General features: G+C 52.9%; 1 protein-coding gene across 1 annotated transcript in view; it reads right to left on the bottom strand.

Moving 5' to 3' along the window:
* The window catches only part of SPTBN5 (spectrin beta, non-erythrocytic 5), a 64,300-nt gene that overhangs the window by 29,621 nt on the left and 14,137 nt on the right, over positions 1 to 20,542 (bottom strand). Inside the window, 33 exon segments of the mRNA XM_066341681.1 lie at positions 205 to 268; positions 271 to 303; positions 306 to 360; positions 2,208 to 2,421; positions 2,591 to 2,769; positions 2,995 to 3,183; positions 3,570 to 3,646; positions 3,649 to 3,785; positions 4,229 to 4,416; positions 4,875 to 5,045; positions 5,738 to 5,837; positions 6,034 to 6,130; positions 6,583 to 6,630; positions 6,767 to 6,880; positions 6,883 to 7,004; positions 7,434 to 7,512; positions 8,063 to 8,198; positions 8,511 to 8,751; positions 8,990 to 9,120; positions 12,971 to 13,047; positions 13,050 to 13,135; positions 13,836 to 13,863; positions 13,866 to 13,976; positions 13,979 to 14,018; positions 16,578 to 16,797; positions 16,880 to 17,002; positions 17,004 to 17,086; positions 17,167 to 17,325; positions 17,554 to 17,603; positions 17,606 to 17,722; positions 17,725 to 17,770; positions 17,880 to 18,018; positions 19,253 to 19,917. Coding sequence (XP_066197778.1) covers positions 205 to 268; positions 271 to 303; positions 306 to 360; positions 2,208 to 2,421; positions 2,591 to 2,769; positions 2,995 to 3,183; positions 3,570 to 3,646; positions 3,649 to 3,785; positions 4,229 to 4,416; positions 4,875 to 5,045; positions 5,738 to 5,837; positions 6,034 to 6,130; positions 6,583 to 6,630; positions 6,767 to 6,880; positions 6,883 to 7,004; positions 7,434 to 7,512; positions 8,063 to 8,198; positions 8,511 to 8,751; positions 8,990 to 9,120; positions 12,971 to 13,047; positions 13,050 to 13,135; positions 13,836 to 13,863; positions 13,866 to 13,976; positions 13,979 to 14,018; positions 16,578 to 16,797; positions 16,880 to 17,002; positions 17,004 to 17,086; positions 17,167 to 17,325; positions 17,554 to 17,603; positions 17,606 to 17,722; positions 17,725 to 17,770; positions 17,880 to 18,018; positions 19,253 to 19,917 — 4,319 coding nt within the window.

The raw sequence follows: 20,542 nt of genomic DNA, 5'->3' as shown, positions 1-20,542 counted from the left end.
GGGAGGGGAGCTGAGGTGCCTGTTCCTGCCTCGAGGGCCGTCGTGGAGAAATTTATGGAAAGAGGTGAGCGACACACAGCAGGACTCATGTGACACATCTCTATGGACTGGGTTCATGAGTTCCTTCCAACTCAGGGTGGTGAGACGGAAACAGTCAACTGTGGCTGAACCTCCTGCACCCAGAGGGGGTGCAGTCACCCTCACCGTGCGGCTGCCAACTCCTGCAGGGCCCAACGCTGCTCCTAGACCCTCTCTTGCACTGCACACCCTGCTCAGGGGCCTCGGGGTCACTGAGGATTTGGGCCTCTGGTCAAGCTTCTCCATGGAGCTCCAATAAAGAGCCAGTTCCTGTTGCAGAGTCTGCCAGCACACCATGCCGGGCTCAGACTGGGTGACCTACCTTTCCACCTCCCATCCATGTGCCCACCATCTCCCCCTGCCCACTCACCCACCCTTCAATCCACCCACGCTTCCATCACCCACCTACCCAGTAATGATGGAATTCTTACTGTCCTACAAATGTGAAGACATGGTCTGTGCCCTCAGAAGGCTCACTATTTAGCAGGGAAGGGTGAATCCTGGGTAATCTGGGTCTAGGAAGAGAGGGCATAGGAGGCACTGTACTAGATTCCAACATCACAGTATAAGGAATGGACAGAGTTAAGCGAGTTTCCCAGGATGCCTGGGACACCAAAGCTCCACGAGGCACAGCTACAGGCCTGGCCCTCAGGAATGGCCCTTGGAAAGTCTTCTGTTACAGGACATTGAAACACAGACCACTAGGGCTACAGAGAAAAAGTGAGCAGACAAGAGGAAAATTCAATGACAATAGGAACCAAGATTGCTTTGGTCCAGGCTTTGGGACTTGTGCAGGCCTTGAGCCTGATCTCAGAAAGGAGGAGGGAGTTCCAGGCCTTTCTCCTTTTATTTATTTATTTATTTTATTATTATTATTTTTTTGTATTTTTCTGAAGCTAGAAACTGGGAGAGACAGTCAGACAGACTCCCGCATGCGCCCGACTAGGATCCACCCGGCACGCCCACCAGGGGGCGACGCTCTGCCCACCAGGGGGCGATGCTCTGCCCCTCCGGGGCGTTGCTCTGCCGAGACCAGAGCCACTCCAGCGCCTGGGGCAGAGGCCAAGGAGCCATCTCCAGCGCCTGGGCCATCTTTGCTCCAATGGAGCCTCGCTGTGGGAGGGGAAGAGAGAGACAGAGAGGAAGGAGAGGGGGAGAAGTGGAGAAGCAAATGGGCGCTTCTCCTGTGTGCCCTGGCCGGGAATCGAACCCGGGACTTCCACACGCCAGGCCAACGCTCCACCACTGAGCCAACCAGCCAGGGCGGCCTTTCTCCTTTTAATCAGGAGATGCTTGTGGGCGAGAGAGGCTGTAGGAAGGGTATTTGACTAGCTCAGAGGATGATAATAAAAGTGTGGGAGGAAAAACCCTTAGGAAGACAAGAACAAGGCTAGAACAAGTGACCCTAAGAGAGGAAAAAGGTGCCAGAGAGAGGAGAGGAAGCAAGAAGAGAAGGCAGGAAGCCCAAGGTCATGGTGTAGATTAGTACAGAGACTAAAGAGGGAAAGGATCCTCCAAAGGCGGGTTGCCTCTGGGCCCTGGTCAGTTGGCTCAGTGGTAGAGCATCAGCCTGGCATGTGGAAGTCCCAGGTTTGATTCCCGGCCAGGGCACACAGGAGGAGCACCCATCTGCTTCTCTACCCTTCTCCCTCTTCTTCCTCTCTGTCTCTCTCTTCCCCTCCCACAGCCAAGGCTCCATTGGAGCAAAGTTGGCCCAGGCACTGAGGATGGCTCTATGGCCTCTGCCTCAGGTGCTAGAATGGCTCCAGCTGTAACACAGCAACAGCCCAGATGGGCAGAGCATTGCCCCGTGGTGGGCTTGTCAGGTGGATCCCAGTCGGGCACATGTGGGAGTCTGTCTGCCTCCCCGCTTCTAACTTAGAAAGAATACAAAATTTTTTTTAAAAAAGGGGGTTGCCTCTAAAGAAGGGGAGCACTAAGGATGAGAAGAGGCCCCAAAAGATTTGGGTGGGTGGTAGGGAAGGGGCTGGCTATGTCTTCAGGAAGAAATAGCAGGGCTCTGTGCTTCCAAGAAGTAGGAAGTGCCCTTTGGGTGTGTGGTGACCCTGTCCTCATGGCCCATCATCACCCAAGTCCAGAATGTGTGGAGGATGCTCAGGACATGGTACCTGGTGCTTCTCAATGAGCCTGATGGTGGCGGCCTCATCTCCGCCACAGTCCTGACTGCTCACCAGCAGCCACTTCTCCACCCTGTCCTCAAGCTCTGACACATCAGAAAATACTGCCAAGAATGGTGCTGACTCATCTTGATGATCTTGGGACCCTTCATCACCCCTCGGGGACACCCTGCCAGGCTCTCCAGCAGTCAGTTCAAAGAGGCTTCTGTGCCCATACGAGGACCAGCCAGCTCTTGGCCCAGAGCTCTCAGCACTGACCCACCTCCCAGAGGGTCCCAGGCCCAGCAGAGCTCACTCACAGAGCCTGCCTGACTTTGGCCACTGTCCCGACCCTGCGCTCTCTGCATCCTACCTGCTGAGAAGCAACAGTTCACTGCAGGCACTGGGCTTGTGCCTCTCATGCTTGCTGCAGGTCTGCCCAGCAGCCTTCCAGCTCCTGGCACTGCTCCATGATGTGCTGGGCTTGGGGGTGCCCCGAGGCTGCCAGGCTCCATCTAGAACCAGACACCTGTAGCACCAGTCCCTGGTGGGCTTTCCCCTCTGTCCTGAGACTCTATCATGGAATAGCATGAGGAGCTGCTGTCTCCAGAGTCCCTTAGCTACAGGTGCCCATAAAAGAGCTACTGATACGGCTCCAGGCCGCATTTGTGGCAAAACTGCCAGGGAGAGACTAGCTATGATAGAGACCTGGAAACCAGGACACCCTGAGTAGCAGCAGAGGGCTTCTAAGGCTTGGGAATGGGACATCACAGATCCTGGGAGCAAGAGGGGCCATTGCCTCATGTTTGTGGCAAAGTCTCTGGTCATCAACCAAGCACATGTTGAAGCTGGCAGAGCATGCACTGGGCATGTGCTCAGCAACCCATGTGAGCTCCAAGGTGGTCAGAGGGTAGAGCTGGTACAGCTCAACTGAGGCCTGTAGCTGTAGGTGCCAGGTGACCAGATGTCCCTGCAGGGACTCCAATCTGGGTAGAGGCAGAAGAGATGAGAGATGGTGGGAACACATGAGGACAAACCTTCAATCCTTCCCTTACCTCAGCTAGTAACCTGTGAGGAATAAGGTGGGGCACAGTGGAAGCCTCATATGATGGAGAGAGAGGGTGGAGGCAGCTGGGAAGGGCCTAGGGCCCAACCTCCCACCCAGGTGACCCATCTGACTTCAGAGATTGTGGGATGCTTAGGATGCCTAGCTGGAGTCTCTGACTCTTTTATCCTACTCATAAGGGAAGGGGATTTGGACAACCTCAGGCCATGTAGATGTCACCCTGCCAGGCTCATGGTGAAACCACCCTCAGGTTCCCGTGGGAGGGTGACACACAGTGGGGTGAAGATGGAACAGGCAGGTGAGTATCTCTGGAGGTACTTTTGGGTTTCCTCCGTGATGGGCTGGGAATGGACTAACCGGTGGGCCTGGGAGATGAGAGCAGCCGCCTGCAGGCCAGTGCCTGGCTCTTACCTCCCAGCTGGCAGTGCCGTTTCTGCAGCCCCTGGCTGGAGCATGGGTCCTGCCCCATCTCCACACTCTGCAGAACCGGCTCCAGCTGCTCTGTCTTCTCCTTGGTGTCCTGGGGAGGGACGATGGTGCACATCAGGCTCCCCACATGTAGGCTAGCAAATGACCTTTCTTGGGCTCTAGGACTGAATGCTTATAGCACACCATATTCACCAAGGACCTACTGGGGACCTCTCTGTCTTTGACATTTCTATCCCCCACCGGCAATGCCCAAACCTTCCCCTAGGACCTTATGAACACCCTGTCCCCTCACGCCTCTCCCTCCCTGGGGGACTCAAACTGTATTAACCACACGCTGGGCACCCAGGAGACGGCCCTTTGTGGACCTACCAGTGGGTAAAGCCAGGCTCCACTTGTCACAGGCCAGAGGCAGCCAAAGGCTGCAGGACTTCCCAGGGCTGTTCCAGAGTCAGCAAAACACCCTGGCTCCTATCTGTTCCCAGCCCAGCCCAGACTCAGTCTCCCTCCTGTGCCTTGCCCCTCCATTCAGATGAGCCATAGCAGCCCCAGGAGCTGGGCCTGCTGACTTGCCTGCTGGGGCTTCTTCCCATGCTCTTCCATCTTGCAGTTCAACTCTTCCCACTGGCTACTCAGGCCTCGCAGCCTGGCCTGCACATTCTCCTGGGCACAGGGCCCATTGCTCAATAGCTTTCTCCCTACTTGTGTGGACACAAGGGCCCGAGGAGTCTTGTTGAGCTACTGGCCCCAGGATCAGCCACAGCAGGCTAGACCCATGTGGCAGAGGTGGGGGTGGCTGGCTACAGGGCTGCAAGGGCTCAAGCAGTTCATGTGGCCCCAAAGCTGTGGGCAGAAGTGGGAGCTCCCCTCTGATGCCCATAAACAGTGCAAGATGAGCGGGCATCCAGCTGCTGGTAGGAAAGGGCTTTGTTCATGCGGAGGCGGTAGGTCCTGGGCTGCTCCGGACAGTCGAGGGGAGGAGACAGTGGAGGCTTTCTGGGCTGGTTTGGGTGTGTATACAGAGCAGGGGGTGCCTAGCTGAGTGGAGGAGGAAGCTGGACAATCCTAACTGCCTGGTAACTGAGGGTGATTATTCCTCGGGTGAGTATGTTCCATGAAAACATGCCATACAGCAGGGCAGGGGATATGAACAAGTAGGCCCTATGTCCTTTGTCCAGTGTCCCCACCTGCTGCAGGCCCTCCATGTGCCCATGGGTGGCCAGTGGCTTGTGCTCAGCTCCTTCGAGTCACTTGATTTTTTGCAGGATGTTGCCGGACTCCCGGAAGGGCTGATCCACTGCCATCAGCTCCTTCTCCTCCATCCACAGCATCAGTTCAGCCGCATCTCACTTCCCTCCCTGCCCAAGAACCAGGGGAGATTGGGTCTCACAGACTAAGGGTGAGGGCTGGTGTGAAGACCTCTGTCATAGGGTCTAAGGGACAAGAGAAGTGGGGCTGGGGGTTACTGCTCCCAAGTGGGGGAGGAAAACTGAGCTCAGGAAGGAACCATCTCAGGGAAAATAGTCGGAGGAGACCAGGAGATTCGAGACTCGGGCCCCACAGTGCCCTCGCCCAGCGAGGAGGAGAGCCTGACTGGTCCCCCTGCTCCAGCCTACATCAGCCGGAGCCATCTCTCTGCAAACAGGCTTACATTTTGGGAGGCCTGTGGACTGGCCCAGCTCTCTGGGCAGTTGAACAAATATCTGACAGAGCCCAGGTCTGTGGCTGGTGCCCATGTCCCATGCAAGAACCTAGAATGTGTCCAGAAATGATGGGGAAGAGGAGTAGCCGAATGAGGGAGGGTGAGGGGGTTATTCAAGACTGTGAGCCCAGCCCTGCTTCTGAGCAGTGTGGTCACAGCTTCCCTTACCCGGAGTAATCAGGCATACTACCTGTCTCCCAGGGGTGCTGCGACGGTCAGTGATGTAATGTGTAGGAAGCGCTCTGTAAACTGTAAAGTGCTGTGCACGGTGCACAGTTGTTAGTGCAGCAGTGGACTCGCAGGCACTCCTCTAGGGGAGGCCTCATGCACCTGGGCTGGCTCCTTTACCTGGAGCTGGAGGAAAGCCAGCAGCTGCCTCCTCCTCTGATCACTCTTCTCTTAGACCGTGGTCCACTGTGCCTGGATGCTCTGAAGCTGCTCTCTGACCCTGGAGGGCAGGCGGAGGTGGGGGTGTGTGGGGAGGGCTCCAGAATGCATGGGGTCCACCCCAAAGGTCAGCCCACCACAGCCCAGGGTATCCCTCCCCATCCCATCCTTACTCCCCACCCACTCTCCCAGCCTCAGGGCAACAGACTGCGCAGACTGAGAAAGAAAAGCTGCTTCCCAGACAGGCCCATGCTCACTTGTGTGCAGCAGGGTGCTGGCTCTGAGGCAGCTTCCTGCCTTGTGCCCACAGAGCCTCTGCTCCAGCGTCCAGGGTTCCCAGGAACCGCCCAAACCCTGTTGGGGACTGAAATATAAACAGGGTGTTTTTACAAACTGCATATCCAGGGGACAGAGGTGCTGCTGGGCTACACCCTCCACTTCACCTGCTCAGTTAACAAAGAGCTATGCCCGATTCTCGCTTGTCCCACCCATGTTCTCTGGAGGAGCTGGAAGCTAGTTTATTACTGGTGTGAAGTTAGATCTAAATGGTATGGTGGAGGTTGTCTTTGAGTTGTCTTGGAAACAAGTGAATTGCTAATGGATCACGCTTTTTCCCTGAATAAAAACTGATGTGCTTTGGGAGCAGTCATGTTACGGCTGAGAAACAGTAGAGACTGTTCGCCATGCTGTCCTCCTGAACCCATCTTTATGTATATATCTTTAAGTCTCTGTCTATCATTTATTTAATTCCATACCTTTTCCCATTCGAGGACCCCGTAATAGACTTGTCGTGGCTGGACCGTGACAAAACCCTTCATGCTGCTGCAGCAGGCTCTGGGCCTCCCCCACACTGTCTGGGGGTGCAGAGACCGGGGATCATGCTTGGGAGCATGGGGATGAGCTCCCATCTCACTCACTACTGGCCCAGAGACCTCCTGCCAAGCCTGGTCCCAGTGATGGGGAAGTGGCACCCAGCTGCATGTCCCTGGCTCTGTGTTCCAAGGCTGTCCAGCGTCAGGAAGGCCTTGTGGTTGGCACAGTTGTCAGAGAAACCATCCACTGCTTGGCCAAAACTCTGCAGCTCCAGCCCCTCCTGCAGCTGCTACGTTTCTGCTCCCAGGCAGTCTTCAGCCCCCGGCTGTGCTGGCCCAGGAGCCTCAGAGTACTGGTCACCTCTTGGGAGTCCAAGGCTGCCCTGGGCTGGCCCTGAGTCTCCAGCTGCTGCATCCTGCCCAGGACGACAGCAGGTCAAAGCCTATCCCTCCTCTCACCAACCTTCCTCCTATTTCGCGTCCATGGTCATTCATCTCAGAACTCTGACGTGAAGGTAGCGGGAGGGGGTGTGAGGCTGGTTAACTCCATGGTTCACTCATCCCATGGGACAGCTGTGCCCGGGCCCACTAGTAAGACACTAAGTGTAAGAGCCCCGGCCTAGTACTTAGGACTCAATAGTCCCCATGCTCCCTGCCATGTCACACCCTTTCTCAGGCTGGCCATGCGGACAGCTAATGCCCAGGCAAGGAGACAGCACAGCTTGGGAACAGGTAACACCTTTGTGGGAATTAGGAAAAGGCTCCACTGCTCTGAGCTGACACAGCCCTGAACCTGGTGGTAAAGTCTGGTGGGCAGAGGGTAGGCTAGATCAGTGCCTGGTTGCCTGTCAGGTTCCCTGCTGTGGGCACAGTCTGCAGACTGCTCGATAACCCAGCCTGCCTGACAGGCCCGAACCACAGTCTCTGAAGGAGGAGAGGCAGACCATACTGAGGCGAGTGCCACAGTCCTGTGAGAGTCCTGGTCCATTGCCCCTGGGGACAGTGTGGTCTGTGTCACTCAGAAGGGCTGAGAGACTAGGAAGCCCTGAGAGAAAGCAATCTGTCCCATTCCCTGGATGGTATGGCCAGGCCTGGACTGGACAGAACCTTCAGGCCGCTCAAACTTTGCCCTGGGCCCCTCCCTGAATGTGCAGAATGCCTGATCAGTTCTTGGTTATATCTTTTCTCCTTGAAAACCTGCCTCAGGCATCATGCTAGACACCAGCCTGGGTTAAGCCCCTGAGTGATACACTGCTTCCTGCTTCTCCCTTTCTGGTGACCTGTCCTGACAGGCCTTGGCCGGTCTGAAGTTAGCCCTGTCCACCCTTCTGTCCTGACCTATCCTGCTGCCAGTGGATGCAGGCCTCCAGCAGACCTCAGAGCCCCGCCAGCTTCTGCTGGGCTAGGCCACACCTACCCCTCCTCCTAGCTGTGCCGCGGAGTGGACACCCCCACCCACGCAGCTATTGCCCACTCTCCCACAGGAAGCTCTGCTGGGCCTGCACCTGTGCCTGTTGGGCCACTGGCTGCTGCACCTGCTCAAGTGTCTCCTGTAGCATCTCCACCTGTTCCTGTAGGGCCTGGTTCTCTGTGGGGCCTGACTCCTCGACGTGGGGGGACAGGTCCACCACCCAGTTAATGCCTTGCCCTGGGCTGGGTAACCAGGCTTGTTTTCCCTAGGGAAGGGGGGGCTTTGAACTCCCACCTCACCCTGGACTTAGAGGCAGCAAACATGTGTGGCTCTCTCTCCCTTTCTCCATGAGCATTTCTTACACTGTCCCCCCACGTTTGACCCTGTCCTTCAGATAGCACCTCCTGCCCATCCTCACCACCCCAGTTCCTGTCTCCTTCCACATTCCCTAACCCTGCTCAGGCCTTCCCTCCCTCCCCTGGCATTGTCACTGTGCCAAACCCAGGCTGTACTTTATGGCCACCCTTGGCAGGTAGTGGGTTGTCCTCTCCAGGGCTAACATCTTCTGCTGGGCCAGCTGTAGGAGGTGGCGGCTGTCTTCTGAGCACCCTGGCTCCAGAGCTTCCAGCTGGATCGTCATGTCTTGCAGCTAAGTCTGTGGGTGGCCACACTCCTGCAGAAACACGCACACATCCATGATGAGCACCAGTTGCTTTTCCTTCTCCGTCTTCAGGGCCTTTAGCTGCCCCAGCCTGGGCAGAGGGAGAAGGATGTCGCCACTACAGGAACACTTCCCTGTCCATCCTGGGGCCTTGGCCAGAGGCTCACATGATAGAAGCTACTGGGCATGCTGCCCCAGACCCTCTCCTCCCGTCTCTGACACATCCAGGCTTTCTTCCTGGCATCTTTGGAAGCAGGTGAGCAGGCCCTTAGACCTCTGCCCTGAGTCCAGCCTGCACCCCTTACCCTGCACTCCTTCTTCCTTCTCACTTTGGGCAGAATCCCTCCTGCTGTTGCTGGATTTTGGCCGAGTCTCCAGGACATCTCTGCTTCAGTTGCTTAGCAGAGCTGATGATGTCAGCCCAGTGGCCCTTTCCCACAGCCAAGGCAGTGAGGAAATTCTAGGGAAAGGAGGACCCAGGTCTTGAAAGTGCTTATTTTCTTCCCACATTCCCCTCAAGACTATGAATGACCTCAGATGTGCTCTGTTACAGATATGTTCAAGCTGCATCCCTCTGGAAGAATATGGTTTTGTGTCCTTAAAGGGCTAGGAGAGCCCTTTGAAAATTCAAGGACAAGTATTCAAATTGGAAAGGAAAGCCCTGGCTGATAGGCTCAGCGGTAGAGAGTCAGCTCAGTGTGTGGAAGTCCTGGGTTCAATTCCCAGTCAGGGCACACAGGAGAAGCAACCATCTGCTTCTCCAACCTCTCCTCCTTCTCTCTCTCTCTTTTCCTCCTGCAGCCATGGTTGAATGGTTTGAACAAGTTGGCCCCGGGGCACTGAGGATGGCTCCATGGCCTTGCCTCAGGTGCTAAAATACCTCAGTTGCAGAGCAACAAAGCAGTGGCCCCAGATGGGCAAAGCATTGCCCAGTTGGGGTGCATGTGTGTAAGAGATGACTCTGCATCAATATAAAGGGCAGTTAACTGCAGAGCAAGGGTTAACTGGAGACGAGAGATCTTGGAGTATATTGGCCATAAAGAGACACTGGCCAGGGTTACTTGAATGCATGTATTCAGGATTCTTAGAGGAATGCCTCCAAGAACCAGATGTCCTCTGTGATTGATAAGCTTTGGAACTCTGACTCTTCTTGTGTTCTTGTTCATGAAAAAGAAAAACAGTAGACGTGCAGGGCTGGGGATGAAACAGATGGGAAAAAAGGTTGTGTAACTTTCTAGTTTTATCTGCTGAGCTACGGCTTTTGAAACTCAATAAATATGCAGTAGCACTGTTTCCTGGGGCTGGATCTGCCTAAAAGTTTCAGCCCTCTGCCCAGTAATTTGAATCTAGTGTGTCTTTTGCCTCGCGAGCCCAAACCATAAATTCATAACACATGTGGGAGTCCATCTCTCTGCCTCCCCACCTCTCACTTAATAAGAAAGAATAAAATAAAACAAATTAGAAAGGAAGAAGTAAAACTATCACTATTTGCAGATGACATGATATATGCAAATCCTAAAGATTTCACCAAAAAATTGTTAGAATTAATCAATGAATTCAGTAAAGTCATAGGATACAAAATCAATACACACAAATCCATTGCATTGCTATACACTAATAACAAAAGAGAAACTAAAAAAAAATTTACACTTACAATTGCATTAAAAAGAATAATAATATACCTAGGAATAAATTTAACCAGAGGTGAAGACCTGTACACTGAAAACTATAAGACATTGATGAGAGAAATTAAAAAAAACATAAATAAATGGAAAGATATTCCATGCTCATGGCCTGGAAGACATAATAGTAAAATGTCCATACTACCCCACACACTCTAGATTCAGTGCAATTCCTATCAAACTTCCAATGGCATCTTTCATGGAAAAAACAATCTTATATTTTGTACGGAACCACAAAAGACCCTAAATAACCAAAGCAATATTGATAAAGAACAAATCTGGAGGCAGCATGCTCCCTGATAGCAAACTAAAGCATATCACAAAACTACAGTAATCTAAACAGTATGGTATTGACATAAAAACAGACACACAGTTCAATGGCACAAAATAGAGAGCCCAGAAGTAAACTCATGCCTATATGGTCACTTAATATACGACAAAGGAGGCAAGAAGATACAATTGGGAAAGGACAATAAGTGGTGTTGGGAAACTGACTAGCCACATGCAAAAGAATGAAACTAGACTACTATCTTACACCATACACAAAACTTAACTCAAAATGGATTAAAAAAAAAACCCCAAAACAAAACAAACAAACAAAAAAAGGATTAAAAGTTGGAGGTAAGACCTGAAACCATAAAACTCCATAAAACTCATAGGCGGTGCACTGTTTGACATAGTCTTGGCAATAATTTTCTGGATTTGATACCAAAATCAAAGGTCACAAAAGAAAAAATAAACAAGTAGGACTACACCAAACTAAAAAGCTTTTGCACAACAAAGGACACCATCAACAAAATGAAAAGGCAAACGTTCAGGGGAGACCAGTATTTATAAATCATATAGCTAATAAGGGTATATCCAAAATATCTAAATAACTCATACAATGCAATAGCAAAAACAAACAAGGAAACAAACAAAAAACTCCAAACAATCTGATTTAAAAATGGGCAGAGAATCTGAAGACATTTTTTTTTTTTTTTTTTTTTTTGTGGCAGAGACAGAGAGAGTCAGAGAGAGGGACAGATAGGGACAGACAGACAGAAAGGGAGAGAGATAAGAAACATCAATTCTTCATTGCGGGTCCTTAGTTGTTCATTGATTGCTCTCATATGTGCCTTGACCGGGGGGCTATAGCAGACCTAGTGACACCTTGCTCGAGCCAGCGACCTTGTGTCCAAGCTGGTGAGCCTTGCTCAAACTAGATGAGCTCGCGCTCAAGTTGGTGACCTCGGGGTCTGGAACCTGGGTCCTCTGCATCCCAGTCTGACGCTCTATCCACTGCGCCACTGCCTGGTCAGGCTGAAGACATTTTTTTAAAGAAGATATATGCATGGCCAACACGTTCATAAAAATGGTGCTCAACATCATTAATCACCAAGAAAATTCAAATCCAAATGACAATGAGATATCAATCACCTCACACCTGTTAGAATGGTTATTATATAATAAGACAAGAATTTGTAAGTGCTGAGAGGCTGTGGAGAAAAGGAAATCCTTGTGCACTGTTGGTAGGAATACAAATTGGTGCAGCCACTTTGGAAAGCAGTATGTAGGTTCCTCAAAAAATTAGACGTAGAACTACCACATAATCCAGCAATTTCAATTCTAGGTATTTATCTGAAGAAAACAAAAACACTAACTGGAAAAGAATATGCACCCTCATGTTCACTGTAGCATTATTTACAATAGATAAGGTATGGAAACAACCTACATGTCCATCAGTGGATGAATGGATAAAGAAGATGTGACACATATATACAACGGAATATTATTCAGCCATAAAAAGAAGGAAATCTTGCCTGACCTGTGGTGGCGCAGTGGATAAAGCGTCGACCTGGAAATGCTGAGGTCACCGGTTCGAAACCCTGGGCTTGCCTGGTGAAGGCACATATGGGAGTTGATGCTTCCAGCTCCTCCCCCTTCTCTCTCTCCTCTCTCTCCCTCTCTCTCTCCTCTCTAAAAAAATGAATAAATAAAATAAAAAATTTAAAAAAAAAAAAAAAAAGAAGGAAATCTTGCTATTTGGAACAAGGTGGATGGACCTTGAGGGTATTATGCTAAGTGAAATAAGTCAAAGATAAGTATAATATGACAGCACTCACATGTGAGATTAAAAAAAAACAAAAACAAACAAGCTCATAGAGAACAGACTGGTGGTTGCCAGAGGCAGTGGGTGGTGGTGGGCAAACTGGGTGAAGGGAGTCAAAAGGTACAAACTTCTAGTTACAAATAAGTCCTGGGGATGTAACGTACGCATGGTGACTACAGTCAACACCATATTGCATATTTGAAAGTAACTAAGAGAGTGAATCTTAAAAGTTTTCATCACAAGAAAAAAAATGAACTATGTGTGGTAACAGATGTTACCTAAATTTATTGTGGTGATCGTTGTGTAATGTATACAAATATGGAACGCTGAAAGCTAATCTAATGTATGTGAATTATACCTCACTAAAAAGTTCAAGGCCAGATCCTTCCTCCCACACAGGATTATAGTTACCATGGAGAACGGAGGCACAGATATGAGTAAAGAGGAGGCGGACAAGGTGAGGAGGGAGTACAGGAACAAGGAGAGGCAGCCGGCCGAGCAGCTAAAATTCCCCCTTGGCTCCAAAGAGACTGTACCTCAAATTTGAGCTGCATGACCTGCAAGTTGTCAGCCTGGGGCTGCAGCATTGGAAGCAGTGCTGTCTGCTTCTCAGCCAGAACTGGAGCTCCTCCCATGAGCCATAGAAACCAAACAGAGCCACTGCCTCCTCCAGCCAGGCCCTGTGGTGCCGAGAACAGGCAGGCTGGGAGGGCAGCGTGAGTGAGGGTTAATGCCCTCCCCCTCAGTCACTCAGAGTGGGCCCTGCAGCAGAGCCCATGTCAGCACCAGAGAGCGTTTTTGCCTCATTGCTGGGCTCTGTGCCCTCTACCAGAGGTCCAGGGGAGGGAGTTGGCATCAGCTCAGCAGGTAGAGGGCCCTGGCGGAACATGCTCTTTTAAGCTTGTCTTACTCAAGCCCTTCAGCTCTCAGGCACACTCTGCACTTCTCCGTGGGACCTGGCTGGACTCACTTCCGCTCCAGGCTCTCCTCCAGCCACTGCCCAGCTCTCTTCTGAGCTCCAGGCGCCCTGGCCTCCACTCGCCCGCTGGGCCTTTCGCCTGCCTTTGCATAGGTCCTGCTGAGGACATTGCCGCCCTGCCATCTCCCCTGCCTTCCAACTTTACCTGCTCTCAGCTTTGTGTTCAAGTCTCAGCCTGAAATCCTTCCCTCTGAGACACAGTCCCTGTCTTGCCAGCCCCACCTGGGCTCCTGTCTCATGTGCTCTCATGACACCTGCATCCATCTGATAATTTGCGTTGCACCTTTCCTGCCACGGTGCCAACTCCTTGAGGGCAGGGAGCCTGTCCAGTTACTGCTCTGTCCCTGGGTTCACAACTCAGGGTCTAGCACAGAGTAGGTGCCTCAGGCATTCTTGAACAGGAGCATTACCTCTGCCGGGGCCGCAGGCCCTTGTAGCCCTGGCGCAGCAGTCCTGTGTCTGGAGTATGGTGTTGGGATCAAAGTCAGGGTCAGGCTCAAGTGGGAGGACTATCCTCTGAGTGCCCTGGAGGCCAGAGCAGCAGGACTCCTCACCCCAGGCCTTCGGTTCCTTGGTTCCTTTAGAGAGCTCAAGGCAGACACTACCTGTGCTGACACAGAGGGCGGTGTGTCCAGAGGGGCTCCCCCAAGCCGCAGAAGGCTTGGCGGAGACGGGGAAGAGCACTTGTACCTGGGGTTCCTGCTCCATGACCTGGCTGGTGGGCACCCTGGCCTGGCAGCCCTCCCAGTCCCCCAGCTCCCAGGTGTCGGGGCCTGTCCGGTGTCTCGGCTGTGGGGCCTCCCCTGGGAGCGAGGTGGACTGTGCCCCTGTGGAAGCACAGGTGCTGCGGGGTGCTGGCCCTCCCCACGGGGGGTAGACAAGTATCTGGTCTCCGTTTGTCCGTCTGCACTTCTAGCTCTGGGTGTGATAACGTGTCAAGGAACTGCAAAACTATTGATACTGGTATTTCAAGAAGAGCCAGGCCCCCCCTTACCCCTCCTTTCTGAGGAGAAAAAAACAAACAAAAAAAAACCCTAGAAGATTTGGGAATGTCTTTGATATGTAGAACATTTATGCTACTGTGTTGAAGTATAAAACATTTATCGCTAGCTACTGTGTTATCTTGTAGTCTTAATGTGTAGGAATGTTCTTCCTTTTAATAGATCCTATAGATAAATGTTGTAAGCTTATCAGTAAATGACTTTTGGATCATGCTCCCCCTCCTTTCCCCCCCAACCAGCTTGTGATCATGTCTATATAACCAACCGCAGGACTATAATCAAGGCGGCACGATTTGGGTTAGCTATACTCTGTGTCAGTCACATGTAGCTGGCTTACTAATAAATCTCCTCCTAAAATTTCTTCTGTGTCCTGCCTTGGTGTCCCTATGTAACCCGCGGATTAGAGCACACTGCTTTATAACCCGGCCAAGGGTCAGACAGAGTAGCAGAAGCCAGGGTGGCTGCACAGCGTGGGGCGGAGGGCCCTGGAGAGAAGGAACAGGCATAACCGGATGGGAGGGGGGAGAAAACAAAGAGCAGGTGGAAGCCAGAGAAGAGAGATTTGGAACTTGGGGCAGCTTCACATATTTCTTTCTGTTGAGCTCCAAGTAGTCTCCCCTTAACTTTCTCCCTTCAATAGTTGGATGCCCCAGAGAGCCACACAGAGTAAATTGATGATGGTTTGATTAAGCTCCCACAGGAGGTCTTGGCCTTGTACCTCTGTAGCTGAAGTGCATTTGAACCCGGGAACATGGGTGCTGGCTGCCGGGAGGGCGCTAAGAGTTGGGTCCTGGGATCTCTCAGTCACATTGCCATCAGCCTTCTTGGGGCGCCCTCTGTGTGGAGGAGGAAAGGCTCGGCTTGGCTGCAAAGCGGCTCCCCACCCCAGCACAGGGAGTCCCTCTGCACCCCTCAGAGGAGGAAAGGCTCGGCTTGGCTGCAAAGCGGCTCCCCACCCCAGCACAGGGAGTCCCTCTGCACCCCTCAGAGGAGGAAAGGCTCTGTTTGGCTGCAAAGCGGCTCCCCACCCCAGCACAGGGAGTACCTCTGCACCCCCTCAGAACATTATGGGGCAAAGCAAGGGTGCCAAAATGCCAGCGACCGAGCATAACCCCCCTGTTGATACCAGGGCTGGCTGGGTAGCAGAAAACACAAAAGAACACAGGGTACTACTTGTTCATTCATTTAAACAACACGAAATGGAAAAGCAGGCCACATGGAACACAAAGGCAACACTAAAAACAGCACGTGTTAGTATAACGCAAGTGCTAGGAGTGAAACATCATAACACACAGTGAGAGATGGGGTAGGAACAGCCCTGGACCGGGAGTTGGGAGGCCTCCCTGCAGGGATAACCACGTGTCCTTGGGCACTAATTTGGCTTCTTTGAGTGTTGGTTACCTCATCTGCAAAGGGAGGGGCTTAGACCAGACAACTGTCAATGTACTGTAGATCTTTTAAAAAATATTAATTATGTGATCCAGGGAAAAATGCAAAGAAAAAAGGAGAGATTAATCTTGGCTAAGTTTGAATCACAGACCTTTCAGGCTTGGTAGTCAGGTGCCATATAAATGAACCGTGAAGGCCAGACCAAAAACCGCCAGCTACTGATGACTCAGCCACGCCATCTCCCAAGATGTGAGAACCTGATTTGCAGCTCACAGGGTGCATGCACGTGGCTGGGCAGAGAGGGGGGCCCGCACATCATGGAGTTTCCTTAGGAATTAGGGTGGAGGGAGGGGCTAAACGTGAGTGCAGGGTCTGAGAGCCTGTGACTTCCACATCGTGAGCTACACATTCAACTTGTGGAAAGAGGACTGCAAACCCTGATAAGACTGAGCCAATCACGAACGTGTTTTCAAAACCGGGGGATCAAAGAACTGAGGGCAGGGGTGGTTTTCAGACAGCAGTCTGGTGTAGTGATGAGGCCACCACAAACCTACCAGAACCAAGGCAGGAGAGAGCGCTGGGCAGGGCCTAAGGGCAAAGGGTCACATTAGGTCCGGCTGAGAAAGTAAAGAGACATTCCTGGGAGAACCTGATTATTGCCCGGTAACTGGTGGGCAAAGTGCACAGAGCCAAACTATAGCTGCATGATCTCCATAGGCGTGGGCAGACAGGATTCCTCTAACACTGGGCTGGAGCAGCAGGGGAGATGCGCACCACGAGCGGTGCCCAGGCTGTAGCCACTGACGCTTGCTGGTCCAACTGCTGCGGCTCAGCCCCGAGGCACGCACAGCACGCTCCGCATGCTCCGCACAGCACGCTCCAGCCGCAGGTGGTGCGCAGCGGGGCCTTGGCGCTCGCCTCATCTAGCCCACAGAATGCGTTCTCCAGAGAGCACCGCTGCTCCCATAGCCACAAGGCTGCGTCCTCCGCGTCCGTCCGCAAAGTACTCCGGAGAGAAGGGCTGGCTGGGCACTAGCCAACCCTGCACACACCACTCACCTGTCTGTAGCCCGCATCCCGCTACCTGTTGGATGAGCAGGATTGCCTGCAGCTGCGCGCCCAGCTGCACCGACAGGGCACGGAGCTGCTGCCACGCCTCCTGCACTGTCTCAGCCTGCTCCTGGGGATCTGGCTATGTGGGGGCCAGCAGACGCCCAGGTGCAGTTCCCTCCACTGGAGACCAGTGCACACAGCCTGGTAGTGTGGAGCTCGGCTTCCAGGGCCTGGCAGAATGTAGAGCAGAGAGTGGGTATAAGGGAGCAGTGGCAGGGAGGTGGAACAAGCAGGACACAGGGTAGCAGACCTCGTGTTTCTATAGAGCGGCTGTGATCTGGCCAAGATCCTGACCCTGGGCCACATCCTCCACCAACTGTCTGCGCTCCCTCAATCAGGCTTCCTCTTCCTCACAGTTGTGCAGGAGCTCTGACCCAGCAGGGCCTGCTCCAGCAGGGTCACTGAGGGGCTGGCTGTGGGGTGGGAAGGGGGCTCCCCACTCAGCTCAGACACTCCCCTTAGGTAGACAGAAATTTTTTAGCCCTCTGGATGACTCAACAGGGAAGATAGAGGCCTTGGGGGGTGAGGATCAGTTGCCAGGCTAGCAGGATTTTAACCTGGGCAGGAGGTAATTTGCATTACAGAGAAGTTCTGGAGAAGGTAGAGGAGTTGGGGTGAGCTCTTATCAGGCTCTGACAAGAGACACCAGGCTCTGGTGGAGCTGAGAGAGCTCCTGGACACCTGCGGCACGTCCACACTAGTGCCCAGGGAGGAGCTCAGCTCTGTGGTCTGGTGGGCCAGATGGCTTGCATGGGCTCCATGAGCAGAGACCTGGGCCTCCAGCAGGTCATACCTCTGCAGCAGCCCAATACCTCTGCCAGCTGTTGTCCACAAGCTGTGGAGCTGATCAGCACCTGGCCAGAGATGAGTGGTCATCACAGTCCCAGAGTGCTGGGTCCCCACGAGTGCCAAGAGCTGGAACACCTGCCATATTCCCCAGGGGTCTGCTGGTCCAGGGCCCACCTGCAGCTCCTTGAGCTGGCTGCAGGCAGTCTCCAACTCCTGCAGCAGGCTTAGCACAGCCTGCCCGCCTGCCATTCATTTCCTCTGCCCTTGGAGATGCTGAAGGAGCTGCTCCCAGTGCCGAGTGCTCTCCAAGTGCCTGAAGAACATGAGTAAGGGTGGTCTCCACCAGACTGGCGCAGGGAAGCTGCCTTGGGGTGCACAGCTTGTTGGGAGCTTGGTCGTCCTGGAGGAGCCTGACCTCCATGGACGAGGGCTGTGAGCATCCTAGCCTTGGGCGGTAAGGGCAACGCCTCCCTGCCTCTTAGATACAGGCAGAGAGGCCAAGAGGCCTGGGAGGTTCATGCCCTGCCCCAAGCCTTCTTTCCCATCCCCATCTCAGTTGATAGCAACTCCATCCTTCCAGATGCCGGGCTAAAACCTCGATAATTCCCTTTCTCACACCCCACATCGGTTCTGTCTTCAAGTCCTCTTGGATTGAAAATACATCTAGAATTTGCCATTTCTCGTCACCTCCACTGCTTCTTGGACTGGGTTATTTCAATGGCTTCCTAACCGCTCTCCGTGTTTCCGCTTTTGCCATTTCTGTCTGTTCTGGCATCCAGAGTGATTGTTGTAAAACAAAAGTTAGATTGTGCCCCTCTTCTGCTCAAGCCTTCCCAAGAATTCCTATCTTTCTCAGAGGAAAAACCAAGTCCTTACTGTGTCCTACAGAGCCCAGCACGATCTCTGCTCCACCCCTTGCCCCTGTACCTTCCTGACCCCAACTCCTATTTGTTCACTTTGGCCAACATCGGCCTCTATGCTGTTTTCCAAACATTCATGTGATCTACCCACCTTGGGCCACTGCACCGCCTCCTCGGCCTAGTACAGTCTGTCCCCTAGTATGGCTGGCCCTTCCTTTCTGGTCTTTGCTTAAAAGTGCACATACTCTGGCCACCCAATTTAACTCCCTCCCCTCCCCTTGGAACCTCTTATTTTCTTCTCCTGCTTTATTATTATTTTATCACCATCTCACATACTATACATTTTCTTATTTGCCCGTTTGCCTTAGTAGTGTGTTACTCCATGAGGGGAGAGATTTTTGTGTGTGCCTTTGTCACTGCAAAATCTCTGGCACTTTAAACAGTGCTTGGGAATTACAAACACTTGATAAGTGCTTGTTCAGTGAGTGAATTAATAAGAGGCTATCTAGAGAGAACAGTGTTCTACCAGAAGGAATGAATTATAAGTGGTGGAATTTCAGGCATCAGCAGGAGCTAGATCTTTTTAAAGGGAACCCTGCATCCAGGTCACCCCTCTGTGGGAATGGGTATGTATAATCAGAGGTATGGTAAGAAGTTTTGAGGATGGTTTATGTGCCTGGGGCTCACCTACAGGCCACATCTGCCCAGCTGTGGTATTGCTCCTGCTGGAGGATGTCCTTGATCTTGACCAATGCCTGGAGGCACCCTTCCTGGGGCAGGATGATGGCCTCTAGCATGCCCAGCCTCTGGGCGGCCACCTTCATTGTGGCTGGGCTGGCACGCAGGGCTGCAACCTGGTCCAGCACCTGCTCTGTGTCTGTCAGAAAGCTCTCCCAGAGGGCTGCCTTGTGCTGGAAGCACCAGGCCAGGGTTTCTAGCCCCTCCAGCTGCAGGAGTCTCTGCTGCAGTGCCTTGCTCTGTGAGGCCTCTGCCTGCTCCAGGCCTGCCCAGCACTGGGACAGCTCTGCAGGGCCCAGGCCCTCATGAAGCAGGAAGGGCCTACAGTTCTGGCCTCAGAGTGTTGTCTGCAGCCGGAAGAGCAAGTCCTCTGTGGCCGCTCTCTGCTGCAGCTGCAATGGCTTCTCCTGGGTACAGAAGGAGGCAAAGGCCACCAGTAGCTGGCGCATGGCAGACAGGGAGTCTGGGAAACCCCGTGCTTACAGCTGCACCTGTGTCTGTGCAATCCAGCACAGCAGGTCGGCCAGCAGGTGCTTGTACTGGGTCTGCAGCTCCTCTGTGTCCTGGAGCTGAAGCAGGATCTGGCGGAGGGCATGGGAAGGGTCAGGGTGACACTCTGGGGCAGGCCCTGGAATGGAGGCACTCCCATTTTGGACACCAAATACCAGCCAGGGTTATCTAGGTGGGTGGTAGCTCCTTCCCTCAGCTGAGAATGCTCTGAAATGGGGTCAACCCAACCGCCAGAGAAGTAGGTCTGCCTGCATTGCCCACTCAGACCTGGGACTGTGGGGCCCCCATCCAACTCGCTTCTATCTTATTTTACCCCATTTGGCCTCACCTTTGAGGATGCTATGCTTTTTCTGAGCTTTTGTTTCCTTCCCTGATCCACCCACCCCGTGCCCATACTCCTAAAGCAGCTCAGCGCGCTAGGCCTGGATCATCTTCCCGTGCCAACCGAGACACCAACGCTGAGAATAGCCCTCCGTGGTCTCAGCCTCTGCCATCGTGCGCAGCAAGTAAGAGAGTCAAAATCATGGACTCAGCCCAGTAGAGCTGCTGCTTCTGTACTTGTCCTTACAGAGTCCAGGAATTCCCCTGAGCCTTTTAATCCTATTAGGAGTTTAGCAGCCTAAGAGCGGTGGGGGCGGGGAGGGCAGGATCAGAAGGGGACGTCGCTCACCAGGCTTTCTCTGTGTGCCAGGGACCATGTGGGCACTTTGCTCATGCTCCCTTAAACCC

Source organism: Saccopteryx leptura, chromosome 6 (genome assembly GCF_036850995.1).
Source record: "Saccopteryx leptura isolate mSacLep1 chromosome 6, mSacLep1_pri_phased_curated, whole genome shotgun sequence".
Lineage (NCBI taxonomy): Eukaryota > Metazoa > Chordata > Mammalia > Chiroptera > Emballonuridae > Saccopteryx > Saccopteryx leptura.
This window is presented reverse-complemented; position numbering and strand designations above follow the sequence as displayed.